The sequence below is a fragment of the Notechis scutatus genome, chromosome 6, assembly GCF_049901735.1.
Source record: "Notechis scutatus isolate UNSWTSFEM ecotype Mainland chromosome 6, rNotScu1.2, whole genome shotgun sequence".
In the NCBI taxonomy this organism is placed as follows: domain Eukaryota; kingdom Metazoa; phylum Chordata; class Lepidosauria; order Squamata; family Elapidae; genus Notechis; species Notechis scutatus.
The window spans coordinates 59,086,312-59,113,549 of record NC_142014.1 but is presented as its reverse complement, the minus strand read 5'-3'; the positions used below and the strand labels follow the sequence as shown (position 1 = coordinate 59,113,549).

General features: G+C 37.6%; 1 protein-coding gene across 3 annotated transcripts; it reads left to right on the top strand.

The window, feature by feature from the left end:
* Positions 1 to 1,046: 1,046 nt before the first annotated feature.
* HCFC2 (host cell factor C2) lies at positions 1,047 to 27,238 on the top strand. Of its 3 annotated transcripts, XM_026695000.2 has the most exons (16): positions 1,047 to 1,228; positions 4,060 to 4,208; positions 4,975 to 5,135; positions 6,173 to 6,381; positions 7,275 to 7,359; positions 10,597 to 10,700; positions 12,829 to 13,017; positions 13,729 to 13,914; positions 15,985 to 16,031; positions 16,983 to 17,100; positions 19,757 to 19,930; positions 21,400 to 21,467; positions 22,554 to 22,694; positions 23,674 to 23,859; positions 24,564 to 24,849; positions 25,504 to 27,238. In XM_026695000.2, the coding sequence occupies exons 1-16, from the start codon at positions 1,063 to 1,065 to the stop codon at positions 25,527 to 25,529; spliced, it is 2,295 nt and encodes a 764-aa protein (XP_026550785.1). In that variant the 5' UTR covers positions 1,047 to 1,062; the 3' UTR covers positions 25,530 to 27,238. The 3 variants fall into 3 exon arrangements, with proteins under 3 accessions (XP_026550785.1, XP_026550786.1, XP_087824548.1); XM_026695001.2 differs by lacking the exon at positions 19,757 to 19,930; XM_087968422.1 differs by lacking the exons at positions 1,047 to 1,228; positions 4,060 to 4,208 and adding an exon at positions 4,539 to 4,607.

Below are 27,238 nucleotides of genomic sequence, written 5' to 3'. Positions count from 1 at the left end.
AACTGTGCAAGTATTAAAGACTAGACTCCAGGTTGAGTAATTTAACACAGTACCTTTAGGGTACAACCATTGCAAAATAATCTATCCATACCAAGATCTTACCCTCAGATGACATCTCAAAGAAATTTAGGATTTAGCATTCATTTTCTGCTTAGCTGATACCAAGAATCATATTAACAAAACTGCAGACAAGTTGTGACCATTTTCCCAACAAACTCATTGTTTGATGGCGTTAAAGTATCCTCACAGGATGCGAGATATTCTAATTATTATTATGGTTGGCCATATTATTATTAATTATTATTATTGGTGGTGGTGGTAGTGGTAGTATTTATTTTATTCATTAAACATGAAGCTCAGTCAACTGAACATTTAAAAATGTATCACACATATTATTGACTGGCTCTCATGCAATCATCAGTGTCTTCTTAAAATGTATGTTGTTCCGAATAGTGCAGTGTTTTGCAGTTCCACTGGTGTTATTACAGGAAGCTGCAACTTCTTGATGCATTTTGCAAAATTCTTGGACATGGTACCAAGTGCCCCGATGACAATGGGTATCACTGCAAAATGTTTCATCCATAATTGTGTAGTTTCAATGACCAGGTTGCGATATTTTGTGATTTTTTTCCCATTCTTTTTCTTCAACTCTGGCGTTTCCTGGTACAGCAATATCAATAAATTGTACGCTTCGGTTTTCGACAACTGTGATATCTGGAGTGTTGTATTCCAAATGACAATCTGTGCGTATTCGAAATATCTTTCCCTTCTCTTTTTTGACTTTTTCCACTTTATGGTTCTCATGACTTTTCGGATACAGGTAAGTTGTATTTTTTACATAATAACCAGTGAATTAATTTAGCAACTGGGTCATGTCTAGCTTTGTAAAATTTTACTGCACTCACATATCCACAAACTGATCCATTGTTATTGTTATTATTCTTATTTATTGCTGCATCTTCATCCCACGCACTTCCCCCAGGCCGGCTCGGCTTCGTCGCCAAATTCTCCAGCAGCTGCCTCAGGCCCCGCCGCGGTGCATTGTGGGCGTGGGCGGATAAAATGGCGGTAGGCGCCGCTGCCCTGAATTGGAGGCGCGTTTCTTCTTTCACGGGGCCGGTCCCCCGATCCCGGCATGGTCACCGCGCCGTGGCGATCCGCGAGCTGGTCATCATTTTCGGGGGCGGCAACGAAGGCATCGCCGATGAGCTGCATGTGTACAACACCGGTGCGGAGCGGGGAAAGAAGGGAAGGAGAAGCAGGGCGGGCTCGGTTGCCCCGGCGGGGCGCTTCCCCCTTCAAGCAGTAACTGCTGCTGCTGCTGCTGCTTCGCTAGACGCGAAAAGGCCTTCGGCGGGGTGGTCTTAGGGTCGGGCTGGGCTGGAGGGAGGATGCGTCTGCGAAGCGGCGAAGGTGGTTGGGGGGCGGCCGGTGACTGGCTGGGGATGCTAGGCTTGGGAGTTTGCGCCAGGGTTTCAGCCCCCTGCCCTGGCTTCGTGGCGGACGGAAATTTCTGCCCTCGTTCCCTCTTGGGCTTTAAGAGACACAGAGGTCGTGTGTATTCGCCGACACGGACCGGCCTTCTGCGCTTAATCCGAATGGAAGAGTCTCCGAAGCAGTTTTGGTTCAAGCGCATCTTCGGAGGTTTAGCCCTTGTTCTCTCGGCTGAACTTCTTATATAGACGGTCCTTTTCCTTCTTTTATAAACTCGATGGGGTGCAGTGGCGACCGAAGGGTGAGAAACAGTTTTGTCAGATTTCCCCGGGCAAGATGCACTCAACCACAAATTTCAATTTAATGTGTTGGCCATAAAGTGCAGCAACGTAGAAAATTGAGTCAATGCACAAAAATGAATTAATTGGTTAATTCCATTGCTATATTAACTTTGGATGTGTTGCTTTATATTTGCTTTATAGTTCCTATCTCCAAGGGCATAATCTTAGTCCCTGCATGCACCTTTATTTTTTGTTATAATGATCTATTCAAGCAGGGAATTATTATCTTAGTGTGGAAGAAGCAGGGAATGAAGATTTTAGGGTCTGATGTATACTGTATATGTCTTTTTGTGCTGTGTGTATTTTGTGCACACAAGTGAGGACTAGCTATATGAATTTGCAAACTTCTGCTCCTATAATGTATAGCATACATCTGTTAGATGAGAATGGAGTAACTTTTGTCTTTCATAACTTTGCCTGATGGTGATGCTAATCAAATAATCAGAGATATGTGGTCTGAATAAAGATGAGTATAACAGTAAAAAAAGTCATTGTATCCAGAGATAAGGAAGATTCATATACAGTAGTACATAATAAAGAATATGAGCAATGTATGTGTATATATTATAGATATAATGTAGGTAATAAAGATAAAAGTATGTCGAGAACTGTTTATCAAAAAACTTTTTCTGTTAAGTTTGATTAACCATGTCAAATACTTATAATTTATAATTATAAGCTTCCATCACAGAGGGTTTGTGAGTTATTGTATGATTTACTTCAATTAAACTTTGCAATAAAATGCTTTGGGTCAGTGGATAAATGAAAATATATTGTGAATCTATATTAAAAATGGGTGATATTGCTATAAGCATGGGTCAAGAAGTGACAAAATATTTAGTGAGAATATGTGAAAGCATTTGAAACTGTATTAAGACATAAAGTAGAATGCTGAATCCTAGGAAAAGATATGTGTTCAGTAATTTTGCATTGAGAGGTTGTAAATGGAAAGTATAATTTGTTTGGAAATTTGCACATGAGAAATGAGGGTGGTAGCTGGAAGGCATATGCATTAACAGATTTGAATCTTGAACCTAGGCCACCAAACAGGTATGTACAGATAGTCCTCGACTTATAACCTGTTTAGTGACCAATGGTACAGATTTTGTTTTATGAGCATTTTTCACATGACTTTCTCATGGTCATGTGATCAAAATTGGGATGTTTGGCAATTGCCATGTATTTATGACAGTTAGAGTGTCCCAGAGTCACCTTTTGCAACCTCTTGACAAGCAAAGTCAATGGGGAAGCCAATTTATTTAACAACTGCAGTGATTCACTTAACAACTGTAACAAGAAAGGTCTTAAAATGAGGCAAAACTCACTTAACAGCTGTTTTGCTTAGCAGTGAAAATTTTGGACCAATTATGGTCACAAGTTGAAGATTATCTGTAATAAAGTTGTTCAAAGTATAGACTGTACTAACCAATTAGATTTGCTGGAATTGGGATATCATAATGGATGTGATTAGCCTAGCTAGTAAAACTGGCAGGAATGTATTGCTAGTTTGGGAACAGGGTTCTAGTAGGTATGAGGTGTATTTGTACACTTTGAAAAGCACTTCCATGATCTAATCCGTTTCGGTGAGGATGAATGTAGGAACATTTTTTTCTTAAAACAGGGTTTTATGAAGTGAATCTTTGTGCTGAGGGAAAGAAAGAGACCATGCTGAAATTAGACATGGGAAGATTATGAGAATAATGGTTTTTGCACTGCAAATCAAATACAAAAATAATTTTGGGTGTAGAATCTCATCATATTACATTTCTTTTTTTAATATTAATTTTTAATATACTGTACAAAGTTTGATGGGCAAGTTGGCAAAATAAATAAATAAATAGGGACCTATTGATTTTTCTGCAATAGTTTGCATGGAGTTTTAAAGTTCAAAATTGTTCAAATTATCCCAACCCCTGCTTTAAGTTATTCTGTTAAAATGAAAACTGATAATTTAGTATGGATATTTAGATAGTTACCTCTGTTTTACTTATTTTATATCAATGTTTTATTACATAATGCATATCTTTTGCATCTAATTGGCAGATCTTGAGACTGATTGGTAAGTAAGGAATCAGTTTTCCATTTCCTGATGAAGAAAGGAATATCTTTTTGTCTAAGAATGCAAGATTTAAAACCTAATAAAAATTAATGAATATTAAAGTCCCATTATTAAATAAATGTAGGGATTCTGTGTTTAAATTTTTGGATGTCTTGTTTAGAAATAGTATCAGGCTCATGCTATTAATTCTGACCTAGGTCCATTTTTGTGTGTCTTTTGCTGCAGCCACAAACCAATGGTTTCTTCCTGCTGTCAGAGGAGATATTCCACCAGGGTGTGCAGCCCATGGATTTGTCTGTGATGGTACCAGAATATTAGTATTTGGAGGAATGGTTGAATATGGAAGATATAGTAATGATCTGTATGAACTACAGGTACTGTATGTTTGATTTTCACAATTATTTAAATAGGTTGAGAATCTTGGTATCATTTAATAAATTCTTAACTGGGTGCTTATATACTGTGCATATTAAGATTGGAAGAGGTTGATGTAATAGCAATAGCACTTAGATTTATATATCACTTCATATTAGTGGTTAAAACACCAGGCTAGAAACCAGGAAACCATGAGTCATCAGCCTTAACTATAAAGCCAACTGGGTAACCTTGGGCTAATCAGTCTCTCTCAGCCCTAGGAAGGAGGCAGTAATAAACCATTTCTATAAAACCTTGCTAAGAAGATTGCAAGGACTTGTCCATATCTATCCACAGCATCAGACTGCCTTGGGATTTCCTTTGAAACTTTTGCCAGATAGAATTCTGATTTCTGGAAGGTAAAATAAGCAAATCCTTACCTTCTGGATCCTGGAATGGCATCTGTAGATAATGCACTTTCCAACAGATTCTTTCGCGACTACTACAGTAGTATTTTAAAAATGAATTTAAAGTATGGTACCATACTTTTTAAGAGCGTGAAAGCTAGCATGCTGCAAACGAAAGAACCAGCTCCATCATAACCCTTATTGATGTCTCTGGTTCTCATATAGTTTCTAGAGGCATTTTTAGAAAATTAATTGACTGAAGAACAGTGCTTTGCTTACTTCTGCTGGATGAAAGTTTGGTGTCTGGCAGCCACACTAGCAGTAATTTTGTAAACAGTTTTGTTTGCATTTCTCAACATGCTCTTTTTCTATCTACAAGGCAAGTCGATGGCTGTGGAAAAAAATGAGACCGCAGCCCCCTTCAGCAGGTTTAGCTCCATGCCCTCGTCTTGGCCATAGCTTCTGTCTATATGGCAACAAGTGCTACTTATTTGGTGGACTGGCAAATGAGAGTGAAGACTCAAACAATAACATTCCAAGGTATGTGGATGAGTTTGGAACATAATATTTAGCATGATTTGTTTAGGTTTTCTTACTTTTAAACAGCTGTACGGTAAAAACAATTAGAATGTACATAGTGAGCCTATTTAGTATTCAAATCTATTCATAATTACTAGTATCAAGGAGGAAGGTTAGCAATGAACTGTCAAACTCTTAAATCCAGAAATATGAAATACTAATATAAGCTCGATGTTCGAAAATAACAGTAAAAACATGCTTATTAGTAGCATTTGGAGCAGTTTACATTGAGATTATCTTGAATGTATAGATATAGGGTTTAATGGTTTTCATTAATTGATCAGAGTTAATTAGTGACATTTTAAAACCTCTTAATTTTGCTTTAGCATCTTAAGTTGCAGTATCTATACATATTTCAGTTTGTTATTTATTCTATAGTTATACTAATCTAAAAGTTGGGCTCTAACCCATCCGTTTTAAAATTGGCATAGTAGAAAAAAAAGTTTTAAAATGCTTCTGGAAGACATAGTTTTGACAAATCTCCAGAAGAAAATTCTTCGTTTTTTTCTTTTTGAAATCTTTTTTTTAAACTAACGTCTGTAGAGATTCTCAATCATCCAGGTCATGGTTGTCCCAAAGGTGCTTTTTCAAGAGGCAATGGGACTTTCTTGTTTTTCCTTTGAAGATGTTTCTCTTCTCATCCAAGAAGCTTTTTCAGCTCTTACAGGATAATAGGGAATGGAAGGATTTATAGCCCTTGCAGACAGCTGGTCATTTGCATCCTTTTAGAGGGTCCTTGAAGCACTTGGAGGTTTATCTGTGTCCTCAGTCTGCAATTTTTCTCTGGAAATCTATTCCTACTCCCACACCATTCATAGGGTGTTCATCCCAAATTGTACAACTAAAACTCTCTAAAGACTATAGAAACATTTAATATATCCTTTGCAAAAAAAAGGCCTTGTTGTAAAAACTTGGTGATTGCATTTACAGGTTGAAGTTTCTTTATGGTAGTGCCATAGAAAGTTATTGGCGTTTTCTGTATTTATAACCCACTTTAGATATTTAAATGATTTCTATGAATTGGAGCTGCAGCATGGATCAGGAGTCATAGGCTGGAGTATTCCATTGACCAGAGGAGTTTTGCCATCCCCCAGAGAATCACACACAGCTGTTATATACTGTAAAAAAGACTTGGGAAATCCAAAAATGTTTATGTTTGGAGGGATGTCTGGTTGCCGGCTTAATGACCTTTGGGAGCTTGATATAGGTGAGTATAATTGCAAGTAAAGTTGGGCAAATTATTTTTATAAAATGCACTAAGGAAGAATTCATTCTGAAGGATTTGTTGTGTGATGGGAAAGTTTGGATCACCTTGTAAATTCTTAAACTTCAACTCTTAGCTGAATGCTATATCTTGCAGTACACAGCAAAATAAGCAAGTTGCCCTAATGGACTATAGCCATTCCTAAATTTCAGGAAAAGTATTAAATTTTAATACGGATAACATTACAAGAATTTCAAAATATTGTTTCTTTGAGTAATTGTTTAAAAACAACACAGTTTTGATTAAATGTTTTGAGAGATGGCTTTGTCCTTTAACAACTTGTTTTGCAAATACAATAATAATTGGTAGGATACCTCAGACTCTAGAATTGAAGGTGGATAATAATCACAGGTGTGGTAAGAACAGTTCCATTTCCACAACTCAAAGATCTTATTTGAGGGATGAAATGCAAGTGTAAAACTAATGATGGCAATTTTTCTTTTTATTTTGCTTGTCTATAATCCTGCATAAAACTTCATATTTGGAATTTGGATTCTGAAAAGTCTAAGGAAGATTGCCAATTTTCATAGCATGTGGCACTGAAAAATCAGTGTTCCACCATTTAAAATACCACCTTCCTGTATGTTGTAACTAACTTTTGGTGCCTACAAATATACTTTTCAAAAACAACCCTCCTTAGCATCTATCTGTGCATGATAAATTTCCTGAAGTCTGAAAAACAATATCTTACAAGTGTGTCTTATTCATGGAGTAATAAATTGTTCATAGAATTTTTATTGGGAGCCGCCTAGAGTTGGTTAGAACATGGACGGCTGTATAAATGTTATAAATAAATAATCCCTTCTATATGCTTTCTCTGTTTTTTCCCTTAATAGAGACAATGACTTGGTCGAAACCAGAAACTAAAGGGACAGTGCCACTTCCCCGTAGTCTCCATACAGCCAGTGTAATAGGAAACAAGTATGTCTGTTGTTAAAAGCTCACCTATAGAAAGGTACACCTAGTAGGAGACCATTACTCTAGTGTTTGTATTTAGGGATCCTGCTTGTATGTGGAATGTAGTGAGCTTCAGCCCTGTGAGAAACACTGCCTGCAGATTAGAGGATCTAACAATAGACTTCCAGGAAACCAAATTGGATTTCTTAAACATATGTTTTTTATTTGGAGACATATAATCCTCTGCGCATGACTTCAAATTTAATTAGAAAGCCTATTACATCTTTTAGAAAGGAAAAGAAAAAGACAAAGAGCTCTGAAAATAGGGAAAGGCTTACGTATGCATTAATATATTACATGTTGGTGCATTAGGAGGGAAAAAAACTTTATAACATGAGTAGCATAAGAATAATGCTAATGTCATATTTCTAGAAGTTGCACTTTAATACTGTAACCAATCCATATAGTTTGTTTAAGGTGTTGCAGGATTATTCATTATAAATAAGAATTTGTAGCTGATTACTATCATTGGTAATCCTGCTTTTTTATAACTTATGTGTTTTCTAGCCCTATTATTTCAATGAAGATTGCAGCTATACATTATAGCATATATTTTCTGGTGTCTATTTAACCTTATCCCTCAAGATACATTTTGGGGGCATTACATTTCTATTTAAGTTGAAATCATGTGATCTCCATACCACCCCTGCTAATGTGATGCTCAATTTGTACATAAAATTCAGAGGAACTTCGAAACACAATAGATAGAATATTTGTTTCCCTACAGTCACTGTACATCAACTGTTGCTAGAAATCTGACCAGAACTCAGGGCAAGGAGTTTTGCCTCTGAATTCCACCACTATAAGCACTGGACACCAAACGTGTGTTCTGTAAAGAAAATAACCCTACATTATGCACTTTATTTATTTATTTGATTTATATACAGTAGTTGCCTGTCTCACACAAGTGACTGTGGGCATCTTACAAAGGTTAAAACGCAGAAAATCCCCCCCACATAAGCCCCAATGGCCAAAGATAGACAGTAACTCACCAAAAAAAAACCTCGTCAATAACAATAGAACTCATCTATTCATCTGACTCAAATGCTTGGGAAAACAACCAGCTCTTCAATGCCTTATGAAAGGCTAACAGGGTTGGATCCATTTAGATCTCCACAGCAGTGTTTTTCAACCTTGGCAACTTTAAGATCTTTGGACTTCAGTCTCAGAATTCTCCATGTTTGTTGGGGAATTCTGGGAGTTGAAGTCCAGATGTCTTAAGGTTGAAAAACATTACTCCGGAAGGATGCTATTCCACAGGGCAGATACTGCCACTGAGAAGGCACAACTCCAGGGTCCAGCAAGATGACATTGTTTGATAGAAGGCACCTGTTGGAACATGTCCTCTAGATCTGGTGGGCCAAACAGAAGCAACGGGAGAAAGATGATCCCACAAGAAGCTAACCCTATGCTAGGAGAGCTTTATAGATAACAACCAGCAACGTGAATTGTACCCAGAAGCCTCCTCAGAGCCAGTGCCACTTGTAGAGCAATACGAAAAATACCCAAAACTGCCTGTGCTGCTGCATTCTGGACCAGCTGCAGTTTCCGAATGTTCTTCAAGGGTAGCCCCAACTAGAGTCAATTACAGTAATCCAAACAGGAGGTGACTAACAGATGGGTCACCATGAGCAAGACTTCTAGGCTCAGGAATGGGTACAACTGGAACACTAGATGAGTCTGTATAAAAGCCACCCTGGCAACGGCTGCCAAGTGTTCATTGAGCTCCCCCCATCTTCATTTTTGCATTGCATGAATATTATTTTATATGAAACTCCCAAGCAAATTATTGATTACATACATTGCTACAGCATCAAATGCCCTCGTGTCCTTTACTAGATTTTTGTGTTTCGTTTGATTTACAGAATGAAAAAGCGATATATCCATAATCATTTATTGGATATAATCCCTTTTTGTCACCTACTCATAACTGAGAAACATTGTTAACATTAAATATGTATAATGTTGAAGTTGAATGTATATAATTGTGCCATGAGGGAATGTATCTAATGATCTAATGTATCAATGATTAGGCTTGATAATAGATGATGATGGATACTATGATTGCTTGCCATGAAGTTTACGTGTATCTCCAAATCACCTTGACTCCAGGCAATTGCCTAGACAAGTCCCTGCAGTTTTCTTGACAATATTTTTTGAATGTGGTTTGCTCTTGCCTCCTTCCTTAGGGCTGAAAGGGAATGACTAGCCCAAAGTTCCACAACTGGCTTTGTACCTAAGAAGGACTATAATTCAGTTTCATGTCTGACTTTCTACTGTGATGTAATCACAAATAAAGATAGTGGACTATGGAGTTCAGCCACCTCGTGAGGGAAATTATATACTATCTCTACATTATCATGTTCGTCATTAGTATGGCATTAGTTGTTTTAAGATTGGCTTGTTGCTAGAGATGATGAGATTTTAAAACAGTTTGTACCACCATTCAGAAGGCATGTAGGAATTCTGTATTCTTTTTAAAAAATGATTTTCTGTTTGGAAAAAAAAGATTAAAAAAAACAAGGGAAATATAGTATTTGGACCTTCCTCTACAAAATTCTGAATGAAACACAGTAATTTCATGATTTGAAAAGATTGTTTTGACGAGTCCTCTTTCAATTAGCCAAGTATAATTCTGTAATATTCTACTGTCCAAATACTATGGGGTTTTAATGTATGTTTTTATAGTAATTCATACATACGGCACAGTATGGGTTCACCCATCATGCTAAGCTATAGTTGATGTTTGCTTTAAGCTTAGTGAGCTATAAGCCATTGTTTCATGGCTCAACATAATAATTTCAATAAATCGTGGCTGAATAAGCCATAGACAAGTGCAATTTACGAAGCCAGTTGAAATTGTTCTGTCACTTCAACACTAAAGCATTACACAAATAAATTAATAATACATTATTTTAACGCATCTTCTAAAGCACCTTTAATAATAACTTTTGTATGAATATCTTCTTTAAAATCTAGTAAGCAAAGACATTATTGGTTCTGACTTAATTTCTCTGAATATGTTTTATTGTATGGCTTGGGAGGACTGGAGAAATGGGAAAGGGGAGTAAGATCAATTTTAGTTAGGAACTAGTAGTTTCTGTATAATTTGTAAGACGAAATGGAGTACGAAAATTAATTGTGCTTACATCCTCTCCCACTTTGTTCCTTTCTTCACCCTCCATGTTCTTATATTTGCAGAATGTACATTTTTGGTGGATGGATCCCACAGAGTACAGATGAGAGCCTCCCTGCTCAAGATGGGGAATGGAAATGTACTGGTTCATTTTCTTACTTAAATTTAGGTTAGTATACTTCATTTTTATCACATATAGAGTAACTCTGCCCTCTGCTTGGGATTAAAAGATTTGGTCTGTGGAGCCCATTTGCAAATGGTGGGATTCTCCGTCTCTCCTGCAGACTCTAAATAACATGTGGCACCCCAAGAAGCTGTGAAAGTCCAGGGAATTGAAGCAAGAAAAAAATACCCTTCAGGTAGTTGCTATTTCTGTAGAAACAAACAACATGTTTAGCCAAGAAATTAGCATTAGGTTTATGATTTCTTTGCTGTGTTATGCTGAGTCTAGGGCTCCGACTCTGTACACAAATTATGAAGTACTATGTTTGATGCCAGCCTTCATGCATATCTCAAGTTATGTACATGAAGCTAATATTCTTGTGATCCATAATATCTGATTGTGGGCAGGTAATTTTTCATTTATAGGAGAATAGTGTCATCTTGTGGTCTTTCTAGAGCATTTCTTTTGGATTTTGATCTTTATAACAGTTATTGGTGGTATATGGCAATATGCACAGCTTTGTAATTTATCTTCTTCAGCATTGAACACTTGCACTTTAATACTTAAAATTGTGAATTCTTATATTTTTTCTTTTCTTTTAATTTATTTTAATAAAGGTTGTGTTTATATGTCCTGTGGTATTGATGTAACTCTCAAGAAGGGTTGAATAATCTAGTCACTGTCACTATAATATACTGCCAGGAAATAGTATTAATGAAATGATTTGCTTGTTTTGCGTTTTGACTTTTTAATTGCCAGAGAAGCAGCATATGTTGTGAGAACTCTATTCAATTAAATACATGTGCAGCTGAAGTAAGTGGGGAGAGCCAACATACCAGAGGGAGGGGAGGATGACAAGTGAGGTGCTTTTTGGAAATTAATTAATGGCAACAGGAATTACCAAACTGCTATCCCAAAGCAGGGATCAAGGCCAATGTGTGAGGACCCAGAGGGCTTCTAGGAAAACAGGTTTTAAAGACTACCCAAATGTACTTGAAAGCATGGACAGACGATTTTCCTTGTTGAAGATATACAACATTTGAGAGTTCTTTGATATGTTCCTGTGTGTCAGTATTCCAAGTAACACACCCATAGCAATTAAAACTCTGAGGCAATTGGATTCTTCAAGGAATAGATTTATTCGATATGTCATATTGGCATGAGCTGGTGAAAACCAACTTTAAATGTTCCCGTGGTTTTCACCTATTTAAAAGTAAAAGTTCTTTCACTTTATTTAAACAAGTTACATGGTCCAATCAGGATATAGTACAGTTGCTAGATGACTCCAGTCCCGTCCTTCTGGACAGCTGGTGGGAATGTCCTTGGTTCCCAAGAGAAAGTATTTTATTTGGGCTACAGCACCCCATCTATCTCTACGCCCCCCTCTTTTTTCCAACTCCAGTTGTGGCAGCACTGAAGTCCCAAAATGGCCACAGCCAGATCAGCTTCAGGGTTGACACTGTGATCAATTGGTACTTTGGGGGAATGGTGTTTTAAAGCATGCGAGTAGATTAATGGGAAAATCTTCAAATGTTAAATATGTCATTGTGAGGTTGAATTGCATTTCAAAGCTTTGGTAAACTGCTTATCAGGAATTATGGCTCTATCATAGGAGGAAGGTGGGAGTGTCTAAAATGAAGAGCAGGTTTTGAATCTTTAGCTTCTTACCTTCTAGAACTTGCTGGACCTAGAGGGCAAATGATAAAATATGGTATCTTCATCCCATCAATGCCATAATTATGTACTTGCATCAGGCATTGTAAATAATCATTCATATGATGACTTCACATACAAATAATTTTTTATTTCATTGTGCTTTGCTATGGATGCTGCTGTGTGTTATATAGTTAAATATGTGAATAGAGTGAATAAACAAATATATGATATATTTTAAGCCAGTAAACAACTATTGGCAGACTTGTTTCTAGTTTTACTCTAGTTAATAATTATGTACATAATTATTATTGCATAGATTTATAGGATTTCCTGGTTTATTTTGTTTTCTACCTCCAATAAATAGTGGTAAGCATGAATTTACTCATTATGAATTAGTGTGCATTAAGCAGTCAGTGTTCATTTGATTAAATCCTAATGCCGTCAAATATTAATTTGTTTTTATTTAACTTGTTATCAGATACTTTAGAATGGATAAATCTAATCCCAGATTGCCAAGAAGATAAAAACAATGTGTTACCAGGTCCAAGAGCTGGTCACTGCACAGTCATTGTTGGCTCTCGCTTGTATATATGGAGTGGCAGAGACGGCTACAGGAAAGCTTGGAACAATCAAGTTTGTTGCAAAGATCTTTGGTATCTAGATACAGGTGAATGGGCTACCTAATACTTTCTGATAACATTATTGATGGGGATTAAAAACCTGGGCAAATTTAAATGCATTTGATTTTCTGTTTTCAAAACTTTTTTTCAAAACAGAAGAAGAATTGCTCTGTTCTAAGACTCCACACTTAGGTTGGATTTGCACAATCCACAAGGCTGAAACATGGTTAGTTTGTTGTTTAGTGTTATGAGAACCCAGGCAGTTAAATTAGTTCAGTAAACAACAACTCACTTAATCATGGATTCTGTGATTGATTCCATTTTAGCATTTCAATTCTAACATTTCTACCCTGTAATTTGAAGAATTAAGAAAATACTTCAAGCCTTCACCTTTTCTTTCCTACCATCATTTTCTATTGTATCAAAACTGTCCAAACAAATGATATTGAGGAATTGTGTGCTTATAGTTTGGGTATCAGGAGGGAATCTCTGGGGAAGTTGAACTCCACACATCTTAAAGTTGTTGAGATTGAGATACATTCTCTTAGAGCTTTTGACACCAGATATCACATAGACTTGGACTACCTTTAGAATATTAATGTATGTCCCTTCTCTTCATTTGAGAGCTTGCTAGAATAAATACTTGTTTTTCTGTAGCATGCTGTGTACATACATAAGTCTTGTATTATAAAATTTTAAATCTCCTTAAAAAGAGTTATATTTTATTATAATTGAATGCATTCTTCTCTTTTCTTAAGAGAAACCACCAGCACCATCACAGGTACAGCTGATCAGAGCTACAACTAATTCATTTCAAGTTAAATGGGACGAAGTTCCTACTGTTGAAGGATACCTTCTTCAACTAAATTTAGATATGCCAGCACCAGTTGCAGCTGACGTATCCTTTACTGTGGCACCTGAATCACAGTCATCCTGTGTGCAAGGTAAAGTAGCACATTTTCCAAAATTAAAGCAAGTTTATAAGTTACATGAGTAAATGGTTACATAACTCTTTTTTTTTTCTGGAATGTTTCTTGTTGTTTGAGATTGATTCTGGCCCAATTTCTGTTCTAGGATCTTGCTTATTTGTTGGAGGTTGGCGCATGTAATCACATAACCTGTGTTCCTCGGGTCAGGTCATAGCAAGCAAAACGTAAAGTGACAAAAGGACCCAATTTGTCTTACAAAGATTGATTTTATAGTATACTTTTCAAATGTCATAAGAGACTTGAAGTCTTACAACAAACCAAAATATTTCACAGATGGAAAGAAAGAATAATAGGGATATTTTGAAGCAATCTGAACCTACAGGTTCTGAGCAATGCTCTTTCTTAAAGAGATTTAAAAAGTCAGAACTGCATATCTTTAAAAATGTTATTGAAGCTTCAGTTCTACCCATCATATACATCAGACCTGGGCATTTTGGTTGTCCCTTTCTGGCCCATGTGAGGTCACTTGGAAGTAACAAAATAAAATGTAAATAAGAATGCTGGAGGGGCGGGAGAAGAAGACAAGTGTGCCCCTTTAATTGGCTGGTGGGAGAAAGAGCTTTTCTTGCACCTGCAGCAGAAGAGCAGCAGCCAGGCTGAAGTGAGGCTCCGCATTCCCTCCTCCCTCAACACATTGGCACCAGCAGCAGAATTAAGTTCAGCCTATTGGTTTGGCCCTTCATAACAGTCCCAGTTTCTAATGTGGCCCTTGGAAAAATGAATTGCCCATCTAGATATACGTCAACAAAAGAATCATAATTGATCATGCTCCATGTTTTGGAGATGACTGATTTCTTTATCAATCTTCATTCCAGGATTGGGGATGGCTGATTGTTTTTGGCAGAAAGTTAAAAAATGAAAGGCAAAATGAAGCCATCTCCTTTTCTTTTAAACAATAATCCCCTGAGACAGTGAAAACTTCCTGATCCTGATTGATTATTTAGAATTAAACTTTCCCACACTTTACTGAATTGTGCCCACTATCTAGAGCAGGGGTCGCCAACCTTTTGGAACTCAGGGACCACCAAACTCATAATTTTAAATCCCAGGGACCACTAACTGGTTCTGTGGGTGTAACCTAATTTGTGGGTGTGGCTTGGTGGTCATGTGACTGGCTGGGCATGGCTTGCATGTAAATATTATAAATATATAAATATTAAATTTTTATTAAAAAAAGAGCAACTTTTACCCAAAATCAGGCAAAGCAGGCAGGCAGATTGAGTTGCTCACAGAATCACAGATTCATTCAGAGATCTATCTATCTGCCATTGGCTAGCTCAGTCTGTCACATAAAATCTGCTTGCAAGCAAACTCACAAAATTAACTCACAACACACCATGTATGTAAATATTGAATTTTTTATTAAAAAATAGGAATTTTACCCAAAATCAGGGAAAGCATGCAGGCAGATTGAGTTGCTCACAGAATCATTCAGTGATCTATCTGCCATCAGCTAGCTCAGTCTCTCAAATTTGCTTGCCGTGAGTCTGCACTGAATAATAGAACTTTCAGTCCTAAGGGAGGTTTGGCTATGCTTAAAAGCAGAGCTGAAGATCTAAAGACTAGCTAGAAAGCAAGAAATCCAACCATTTCCTGCTTCCTAGCTAATCTAAATCTCCTGGCACAGCAGAACAGGTGATGGTTGGAAAAAGAAAAAATAGCAATTTAGCAGGCAAGTTTGCCTAGTAAGGAGTGAGTGGGCGGGGAGGGTTCCCGCACAGGCCATGTGGGTGGTGCAGCCTTGTGTTTCTGCACAACCTGGATTAATTGCTTTGTGGGGGTACTCTGGGGGTGAGATTTCTCTGTGGCCCACCAAAATTTTCTCATAGCCCACCCATGGGCCGTGGCCCACCGGTTGGCAACAGCTGATCTAGAGTGATTCATCCATTAATGTCGGAATCTATGGGAGGGTCTTTTCTCCTTTAATTCCTTTAACTATTTGTACCTTTACAAAGAACAGAATCCCCTCTCCCCATTTTCTTATGCAGCAAGTTCTAAAATTAATGAATATTGTCCTTCTTCCAGGAACTAAACTGGATCTCCACCCCAGAACTCTCAATGCCTCAAGCAATGTAAGTTAACACGGTGAAGAATATTATTAGGATTTTTCCAAATAATAGGAATATGTGCTCAAAAAGTACAATGTAATTGATCTGTATGATTATTAGCAAACAAAACCCTTATTACCTAGTAGCTGTTCTAAAGCCAAAATACTAATTTTTCCTAATCAAATCTCCCAAGGGTTGACTAACTAGGATAATTAAAATGCAAACGTTACATACCCAAGGATTCGGCACTATGGTGATGCCACTCACACTGGTGCCCAACCAACCAGTCCATCACACCTTTTTTTCCATTGCTTTCCTAAGCAACAGAGGCATCATCTGGTAGACCATGCCTGTGTATCCACCCTAAAGGCTTTTTAACACTTGCTCCTCATCCCAAGTTAAGATCTCTCGAGCGTCTTTTCATCCTACCTAAAGTAGCACCAAACCCAAGCTTGCCACCAGACCCACTGGAGAGATATTAGGCCTCTGAATCCAGTTGCTAGATTGATTTTTTTTAAAGGAGTCACTATATCACCATTAGGTATATCACTACCACATTAGAACTATACCTCAAGGACAACTTTTAGAATGGATTGGGGGGGCCCAATCCCAGACTTAGTAAGGGTAGAGGTTACACATCCTGCTTTTGGGAGCCAGGATTCCCCTCACATAGCAGCATATGGGAGGATGTAGCAATAGACACCAGTGTTCATGTGATTAGGGGCCAAAGGAGATATTCTCCCCATCCTTCAGCAGAATGAGTTCAGAGCCTATGTTGACTCAACCCCAACACACACACAAAAGTTCAGATATTAGTTCTACATAGACCATAAAATCTATAGAGACTATTGGATGAAAGATTCATAAAGCTGATGGTTTCCCACCTGAAGCAGAATCATGAGTGCTTAGATGCTGACAGTTATAATAAACATAGTAGTTACTACAGAGAAATTGGTGCTTGTCTTCTCTGTCTAGGTGCAAATTTCCATTTCAGAGGCTAAAGTCAAGATTCCAGAAACTGAAAATATGAGGAAAAACCATTCCATTTCCAAAGAGTCCAGTGTTCCTTTATGTTTGCCTGCTAGCACTTTAGGTAAGCAGCACTAAGTTGAAACTTATTTGTCAGGTGTGGTTCCAGATATATGTGGGATAAGAATGGATGTTAATTATTTGATGTTTATTAATACATTTTTATTATTATATTTGTCAATGGAAATAATGTTGAAGCAACAATGGCAGATAACATTTATCACAGAGATTTTGTCATGCCCCTGGTGGAGACTGACTCTGAGGGAGAGGAGGAACAGCCAACAGGGAGTGGAAGTGTGGCTCCAGAGGTTGTGGAGGAGGCTGGGGAAGGGCAGAGGCCGGCTGAGCAGTCAGAGGAGGACCCAGGCTCATCCCCTCTCCATCCTAGGGCATGCAGGGAGGAAAGGATCAGGGAAAAACATGGTCTACTCGGGAGAAGAGGACATGATCCTCTTCATGGGTTGCAAGTGTGAGATTTGCATAAGACTTTGGACCTGCGTGCTAGCAAACGCTGGAGACAAGCATGTTTTTTCCTGGATGAGGTTTATCTTGGTTGGCGTTCTTCCATCAGACTGTACCTGGTTATCTTCTTGAAGTTTGTACATTAATTACCCTGGTCTGTCGTGGAATTTTCTTCAGTGTGGTTTGTTTTTGGTTTTTGCTTCATTATCTGCTATTTGAGTTTGAACTGTATTTCTTTCATTTGGAATGTTATTTTGAATAACATAATCTCCAACTGTGAACAATTGAACAGTGAAGCCAAGTTGAAGGCATTAAAGGACCTTTATTTACGTTTTGGTTTCTGTTATATTTGTGGTACATGCCGGGTCATCACAGATTTGTCCTGTGTGGAATTGTCCGACGGTGAGTTGGCTGCAGCAAGATGGCCGCAGCGAGTTGTCCCATTCTCTGAAAATGAGCATACCAGACAAAACCATGTAGAGATACCCTCTCTTTGATTTGTTTTTTAATAGTTTTTAAAATATACACTCCTCAAAAAAATAAAGGGAACACAAAAATAATACATCCTAGATCTGAATGAATGAAATATTCTTATTAAATACTTTGTTCATTACATAGTTGAATGCCCTGACAAGAAAATCAGACAAAAATTATCAATGGAAATCAACTTTAGCAACCCATGGAGGTCTGGATTTGGAGTTACACTCAAAATTAAAGTGGAAAAAAACACTACAGGCCGATCCAACTTTGATGTAATGTCCTTAAAACAAGTCAAAATGAGGCTCAGTAGTGTGTGTGGCCTCCACGTGCCTATATGACCTCCCTACAACGCCTGGGAATGGTCCTGATGAGGTGGCGGATGGTCTCCTGAGGGATCTCCTCCCACACCTGGACTAAAGCATCCCCCAACTCCTGGACAGTCTGTGGTGCAACGTGGCGTTGGTGGATGGAGCGAGACATGATGTCCCAGATGTGCTCAATTGGATTCAGGTCTTGGGAACAGGTGGGCCAGTCCATAGTATCAATGCCTTTGTCTTGCAGGAACTGCTGACACACTCCAGCCACATGAGGTCTACCTTTGTCGTGCATTAGGAGGAACCCAGGGCCAACTGCACGAGCATATGGTCTCACAAGGGGTCTGAGGATCTCATCTTGGTACCTAATGGCAGTCAGGCTACCTCTGGCGAGCACATGGAGCGCTGTGCAGCCCCCTAAAGAAATGCCACCCCACACCATTACTGACCCACTGCCAAACCGGTCATGCTGGAGGATGTTGCAGGCAGCAGAACGTTCTCCGCGGCGTCTCCAGACCCTGTCACGTCTGTCACATGTGCTCAGTGTGAACCTGCTTTCATCTGTGAAGAGCACAGGGCGCCAGTGGCGAATTTGCCAATCTTGGTGTTCTCTGGCAAATGCCAAACGTCCTGCACAGTGTTGTGCTGTAAGCACAACCCCCACCTGTGGACGTCGGGCCATCATACCACCCTCATAGAGTCTGTTTCTGACCATTTGAGGAGCCACATGCACATTTGTGGCCTGCTAGAGGTCATTTTGCAGGACTCTGGCAGTGCTCCTCCTGTCCCTCCTTGCACAAAGGTGGAGGTAGCAGTCCTGATGCTGGGTTGTTGCCCTCCTACGGCCTCCTCCACATCTCCTGATGTACTGGCCTGTCTCCTGGTAGTGCCTCCATGCTCTGGACACTACGCTGACAGACACAGCAAACCTTCTTGCCACAGCTCGCATTGATGTGCCATTCTGGATGAGCTGCACTACCTGAGCCACTTGTGTGGGTTGTAAACTTCATCTCATGCTACCACTAGAGTGAAAGCACCGCCAGCATTCAAAAGTGACCAAACCATCAGCCAATAAGCATAGGAACTGAGAAGTGGTCTGTGGTCACCACCTGCAGAACCACTCCTTTATTGGGGATGTCTTGCTAACTGCCTATGCTTTCGACCTCTTGTCTATTCCATTCGCACAACAACATGTGAAATTGATTGTCAATCAGTGTTGCTACCTAAGTGGACAGTTTGATTTCACAGAAGTGTGATTGACTTGGAGTTACATTGTGTGTTTTTTAGTGTTCCCTTTATTTTTTTGAGCAGTGTATTTAGTGCAAGTAAACGTTCAAAAGGACATGTTATTAAGCCAGTTTGCTGCATGGACATCCCAGCTACATCCAAAGGAAAAGAATTTCTGTGGAAAACAAACATCTATTAATTTCTGTCTTGGGATCATTTGCTTTTCTCTCCTTTCAGATCCTCAGATGTCAGCAAATCTAAATGAATTACTTGACTTTGATTCAAGATCTTCCCAAGTAGATACTTCTACACCTAGCATAGCCTCCACCACACAAAATATAGTAACCCAGCAGGCTGTTAGAACCAACTCATCAAATGGGGCAAAAGATGAAACTTCATTATTATCAACAGGTAGTTCAAACCTGGAAGTCAGACTGTGTCACTTTTTGTATTTTGAATCACATTATGGTTTTTTTCATGGTGGTTATAGAATTCAATTTCTTGAATAGCGTCAAGATGTACATATCTAACATTTTTAACCAAGCTATGGATAGGTTTTTATAACACATGCAGGCAGTGAATTTGCTTGAATCAATAAATAATATAGTAACCTTAATTCCTCATTTCATTCAGACTGAGAAAAGATGGTTGCCAGGTTTATACCAAATCAGGCTATTAAACCAGCTTTAAATTTTAGATGAATATTAATCTACAGTTTAAATGGCCTGGCTTGATATATTCATATATTTGAAATTCAGATGAAATGGGAAGTTAGGGTAGATAGAACTGTTTCCAATTTTTCACCATGTGTGCAGATATAAAGATTTGATTATGCATTGACTTATAAAGGAAAGCTGTGATCAAATGAGTTTTTAAAAATGCAAATAAGTGTAAGTGCTCCTAATGTAGGTGAGAGCATCTTAGGACTTAGATCAATCAAATAACCATAAGGCTGCCTTTTAGTTTGCCTTTTCTTTAACCAGATGTTCTATATTTTGAGATCTCAACAGAAACTGTTTAGTTCTTGGTGTAATAATTTTATTCAGCCTTTCCCTTATTGTTCTTTTATACCTTGTGTTTTTTTTCAATTAAAATGTTAGATTTCCTTTGGTTTTCTTCTCAATTAGAAACAATATTTAATTTAGATTGAATGCAGATATTATCTTTTGCATTTTGTAAATTTCCAATACATATGCAGTATATGAAATTATTGTGTTGTATGGATGAAGTTTAGATATTTGAGCTACAAATAACTATGTTTTTAAAACTGCAGTTTTAAAAAACAATGGTGGAGATGTATTGCACGTCAGATCAATTATTTGTTTCCATATATTTAGTTTATATTTTGAATGAAATTGGACTATAAATATTCCAAGTTTTAATTAAGTCACTGGTATCTAAAATTACAATTGAAACTGTTCACAATACTTAATATTATTAGGCGTATTAATATTCATTGTGCTATGTATTTTTAATTTGTTCCAAAAAATATAGGAGAAGGAATATGTTTTTTTAAAAAAAGAAAGGCTGGAATCGTACAATAGTGCCGAAGATACCACATGAAAATGTAGGATTTGGAATCTTGGTAGCCGATGATTACTTTTTAAAAAATGAAGCTATTTTTATTTAATTTTGCATGGTCTAAATTGAATTCAAGTTATTTTTTTCATTCAGCATATATTTTATCAGTTCTTGATAGTCATGCATTACAGGCAGTTTATCAGTTGCTTTCCAAGTAAAAAGCCAGCATTTTGCTTCTTGCCTATACAACAAAAATGTTATGAAACTTTTCAGAGATAAAGAGATTTCCACCATTGATGGATTTCTTTTTGAAAGTTTTTGTACCTGTAGTAAAAGCATTTCAAATCTGTTTCTCCTAGTTAAAGAGTCTCCAGTGCCCTCAACTAGAGTCACAGTTAACCCTCTTGATTCAGCTATACAATCACCTGTAAGTACATGACACATTTTGAGCAGCAGATATTGCCAATAAGATTTATCACTTAGAGAACGATCAGTGTTTATGTTATCAGTTTCCTCAGTTCGTGGAAACTGAGTCAGTCATACCATTTGCAGACTTAACAACTTTTATTCCGTATGTGACTTAATTGCTCATTCTATAAAATGCATTAGTTTAACTTAGCATTGGCAACTATGACATCAAGTTAATTTTAGTTGCTATCTTGACTTTTCTGCAGCATGGAGTTATATTAACAATAGTTCACAGAGGGCTAGTATAAGTGTTGGATGCCTTTAAATGCATTGGGAGTGGTGCGGTGGCCTAGAGGTGGAGCTCTCGCCTCCCGATCAGGAGGTGAGAGCTCCACTGTGAGCTCGATCCTAGGTAGAGGCAGATATTTCTCTCTCTCGACACACTGAGAATATATCTGCTGAACAAAACTCTGCATTGGCGACAGGAAGGGTATCCGGTCATTAAAACACTCTGCTAGCTCCATTCAGTTGCCCAGACTCCACCTTGCAAGGGATTATGGAGTCATTAAAAGAAGATGATGACTTGTTCAAACAGATTTACAACCACAATTGGGATTGGAATTTTCCATAAGTCGTTGCAGTTGTAGGTTGCGCCAGACCTGCTTTTACAATAGTTTTTACAGTGAATCCAGCTCAATGGGTGTCTTTTGCTGGAAATAATCGCAAGCATATAGCTGCAGGACACTGCAACTGGTCATGAGTGTCAGCTGTGTGCCCAAGTTACAGTCGCATGACTATGAGTCATTTTACAGTTATAAATGGAAGCATGGGTTGTATGTCACTTTTTCCAAGACCATTGTAACTTTAAGGGTCTTTAAATGAATGGTCGTAAGTCAAGGAGTATCTGTGTAAATGGTAATTGACATGTAGTACTCTCACATAATCTGTTCTCCCCATCTAGCATTGGTAGGGCTGTCATTATAGGATGGTGGGGGGAGGAGGTTTAATTCCTTCCACATTTAGGTCTCCAAGACTGAATTGTATATTCGACTCTTGGTGTGGAGAACATCCATACTTTTAACACTGCCTGCTCTTTGAATTATAGAAAACTTCATCACCAAAGCAGAATGCAAGAGTGAGGACACAAGAACGAAAGTGGAATGATGTTGGGATTTTTCAAAGCAACACTGCATTAGTGAGCCAGTTTTATTTGCTGCAGGAAGAAAAGGTTCTTTCCAGCAAGAAGGTCTGTTGGATTTTCCTCTTAAATAGTAACAACAAAATTAAGTAGGGACGTGATTGGATCTTGGAAGTTAAGATGAAAGAATTAGCATCTTCTGTAAAGAACTGAACAGGCTTGTGCCCTTTGCCATTCTAGTTGTTGTGGTTATGGGTTTGTTGTATTTACATAGTCTCTTTCTGTCACCGGTTCATTTTAAGAACTTTTCCTCTTTCAATTTGGGAACCCTATTTTTTTTTTTAATTAAGGCAGAAAGTTGCATAGGCTTTTATAAAAGCAAAATTCAGTATCATTTATTTTGATTAACATTAAAAATCATTAGTATGATTGTCTTCCAAGCACATGTTTAACAATTTCAGTTTGATAACAACTTTTAGATATTTATGGAAACCACAACCAAGATGTTCAGTGGCATGTTTCGCATTTGGGTTTTAAGTTATATACGTACTTTAATCATTAGATAGTATTCTCAAATTAAGCAAAGATAAATCTAATTTGCCAAGGTGAGAAAAGGTGTATCATGTTCCACTCTCCTATTTGCATCAGTGGATCTTAAAAACATTCAAAGTTGTTTTTGCTTAATAGGCAGCTGTGCTGGAAAGCTCTTCCTAATAGGAAATTACTATTAATCCTCCCAGTCTTCCTTTCACCCATCTCCTCCCACTTATGACTGTATGACTGCCCTGTTGCTTGTATCCTAACGATTTTTATTGACTGTTTCTTAATATGATTTGATTACTTAATGTAGCTATGACTGTTATTGAGCATTGTAACTTATGATTCTTCACAAATGTATCTTTTCTTTTATGTACACTGAGAGCATATGCACCAAGACACATATATTCCTTGTGTGTCCAGTTACACTTGGCCAATAAATTATTCTATTCAATTCTAAATTCAGTCTAGAACATACAGGAGTCTTTAGGACCTGTGTTTTAAAAAGAGCAAATAATTATTTATTTCTTTTCATGTTATTTATGTTTAGGGAGACAATACAGATATTCCAAATGCCAGTTTATTTAAGAAACAGGATCTCGCTCCTGGCACTTTATACAAGTTCAGGGTTGCTGCAATTAATGGATGCGGTGTAGGGCCTTTCAGCAAAATCAGTGAATTTAAGACTTGCATCCCTGGATTTCCCGGAGCACCTTCAATTGTCAAAATTAGCAAGGTAATAATTCTTCCTCCTTTCCTCCTTCTGTGTGTGTAAATCTGAATGGGAATTTTAACATTCATGGAAGGCTTACAGAAATGAATGTTCTTTGGAAAAGCCAGCAATGGTAAAATATGGCATTCTGAGCAAAGTAAGTAATTTTGAGTTGACCAAAGCAAATAAACAATAAAAACCTTCTTAATGGAAAAATCTTGCTGTTAAATCCAAGATTGGATCTTGGAGCAACCTTAGTCATGATGTAACTTCTATTTTCATATTTAGAACCTTAAGATATATATAGTACATTATAGTAACTACTGTACCTTACAGGTTTACTGGAGATATAACTGAAACACTGTATGAAACACTCATAATCTCAACAGACACATATGTGTTTTGAAGGACAATATTTAATCCCGGATTGGCATATCATGCGAAGTCTGTTTTATTGAACCATGTTTTATTGAATAAACCATTGATTGCTCTGTTCCCAGATCACACTAAGTCAGAAATGCAGTACATTTGAGGTCTTGAACTGAATTTTCACAACGTTTTCACAATCCAGAAAGCTACATTATGGCTCAGTACAATGTATGAGCTGGATAGTGCCTCTTGGGCTTTTTCTTAAACAGCTGACTAATCTGCAGATACCTGACATTAGAGAACAAAACTACAATTTTTCTCTCTAGAATTGTAAAAGGGAGTTTTTGCTTCTTCCTTAGAGTGCAGACTGTATTCATCTTTCATGGGAGCCTCCAGTTTCCCCTTCAGGAAATATCTTGGAATATTCCGCTTATTTGGCAATAAGAACCACCCAGCTTCATGAAAATCCTAATCAACTTATGTTCATGAAAATTTATTGTGGCCTTAAGACCTCATGTACAGTGACTGCTGCCCAGCTTGCAAATGCTCACGTTGATCATACATCGAAGCCGGCCATTGTGTTCAGGATTTCGGCTAAGAATGAGAGGGGATACGGACCAGCCACACAGGTTCGATGGCTCCAAGGTAAAATGAGTGATGGAACCAAATCTTTCTCAGTACAGGTAGTCCTCAAAGTATGGCCAGAATTGAGCCCAGAATTTATGTTGCTAAGTGAGAAATTTGTTAAGTGAATTATGCCCCATTTTACAAATTTTCATGCCACATTTGTTAAGTGAATCACTGCAGTCATTAAATTTAGTGACACAGTTGTAAAGTGAATCTGGCTTCCCCAGATCTTGGCCTCCTTTTAGTAACTTGTAACTCCAAGGCTATGAATAATTGCTGAAAGTCCATGGTAGAATGTCCTATCATTCGGAGAGTAAAAACAAACAAACTACGATTTGAATTCTTAACATATATTATAAACAAAAAAAATCCCTCTCTAAGTACCAAACATTATGTTTCTAGCCATGCATATAATGCACTGTAACTGGCCATTTTTTATAGTTGCTCTACTATCACAATTTTTAGCCCTACCAAAAAAAGTCATATGTGGCCCATAACTACTGAAAGTTTCATATACCTGTTTTATTCAAAGTATATAGCATCAGTGAACAATTTGGTATAGAATGTTTCACTTGGATAGTCAAGAATAAAGGCAGTTCTCAGGTAATAAAAACTTTTTACAGAAAGTTCTGAATGCTTGAAGATGTAACAAAACTTTCTCTTTCCTTACAGAAATGAAAACATCAAGCTCAAAATAGAAGCAGGATATTACACTGCGGATTATGAATTGGCAGTTAATACTCTTGAAGTTTGATGAATCTTCCAAATATTTCATTTTATGCCAGCTTGAGATCAGCATGGTACAGTCTTGAAAAACTGGGCCTATAGTGATCACATTTTTGGTAGTATTTTATCCAGCATGGTCACTGGCTACTTTCCAGAAGGTTATGTAATCATCTGAATTTTTGGAGAGTCTTCCTTATAACATCTCCTAACACAGAGATCCCCAGTCGTGTTAGCTTTCGACATAGGAAAGGGCCATAGCTCAATGATTTGAGCATGTGCCTTGCATGTGAAAGGTGCCAAGGGTAAATCTCTGGCTAGTCCAGCTGGGGTTGAGAAAAGCCCTGTCTGAAAGCTCAGAGAATTGCTCCTGATTAACGTAGACAATCTTGAGTTAGATTATGGTTTGAATAAGGCTTTTTGTGTTCCTAAACATAGATGCTCAATTACTGTTTAAATTGCATTAAATTTAAAAAGCAAGTTTGTGATGTGTTTTGAAAATTGTTTAAAGAGAAATTTACCAGAGGAGGAGGAAAAATAATGAGTTTTAAGTAATTTTATTGGTGAGATGGGAGGCATATAAAATACATAAATACTAATTTCTCTTTAAATTCTTTTCAGGACAGATTTATAAATGTTTAAAATAGAACTCAGAGGTTTGCCTGAGCGAGCCCCCAAAAACTGCTCGTGTTCAGATCCTCGTGGATGATGGTCTGTGAAACTATTGTAGAATGAGCTGTTTGAAGACTCCCATAAATATATAGCATCAGAGATGCTGAAAGTGGATTATTTGGTTTTCAACAGCATAATAATGGCCTTTTTATCATTAATATAGGTTAATTGAGTCTTTTACAATAGTAACTATTTCAGAGAAAAGTGATTTGTCTTAGGCTTTTATTAGTTCATTTTTGTAGTGTAGGGCTGCTTTTAATATAGAGCTTTATTCATGGGTATGAGTCTCGTCAACCTTATCAAAAAAAAATTAGGAAACAAGACAATATGCATCCTTGTCAAACAAGATTTGTTTCCCTACCTAATTACTCACATGTTTTCAAAACTATTTGTGGGAATGACTTGGAGGGAATGAAAGCCATCATATAAAAAGTATCTGTAGAATGAACTATAGTTTTATGCTGAGTGAACTTCCAGTGAAAAGTTAAGACTGTTAAGTTAACATGATGGCCAGCCTAAGAATGAAAAACAACTTCAACAAGCAGAGGCTATAGTCAGTTACTATTGTGGTTCACCACAATCAACTGGTTTCATTCATTCATTAAAAGCTGCAGTTGTGCAGAATCTACAGGCCCACACAGCTCTGTCGCCCCTATTTCTGTAGCATCAAGATACAGTGCTTACCAAAATTCAGCATTGTTAATTTCTGACTGCATTTTTTTCTGGTTGTTTATAAAGATAAGGGCTAGAACTAGTGCTTTTAACACCTTCTTACCTGCTACCTGAGAAGCAAATTGAAAATGTCTCCATTCATTCTCTGGCAGTTTCACTGTCAAGATTTCTCTGTCTTCTAGTATCCACACAAAAAAAATGCAACCCAGGCTGCAAAACACTGGCCTGTGCAATGGCTATAAATCCCATTGAGCTGAGTAGAGCTTATTTCTGAACAGTTGTGCATAAAGAATTTTTCATAATGCGCAGATTAATGGCGTAATTTAGGAACGAAGGCAAA

Coding starts and splice junctions, on each gene's coding strand:
- HCFC2 (XM_026695000.2), top strand. CDS start 1,063: ATGGCGGTAGGCGCCGCTGCCCTGAATTGGAGGCGCGTTTCTTCTTTC. Junction 13,915..15,984: donor ACAGTCATCCTGTGTGCAAG/GTAAAGTAGCAC, acceptor TCCTTCTTCCAG/GAACTAAACTGGATCTCCAC. Junction 21,468..22,553: donor ATTCAGCTATACAATCACCT/GTAAGTACATGA, acceptor TTTGAATTATAG/AAAACTTCATCACCAAAGCA.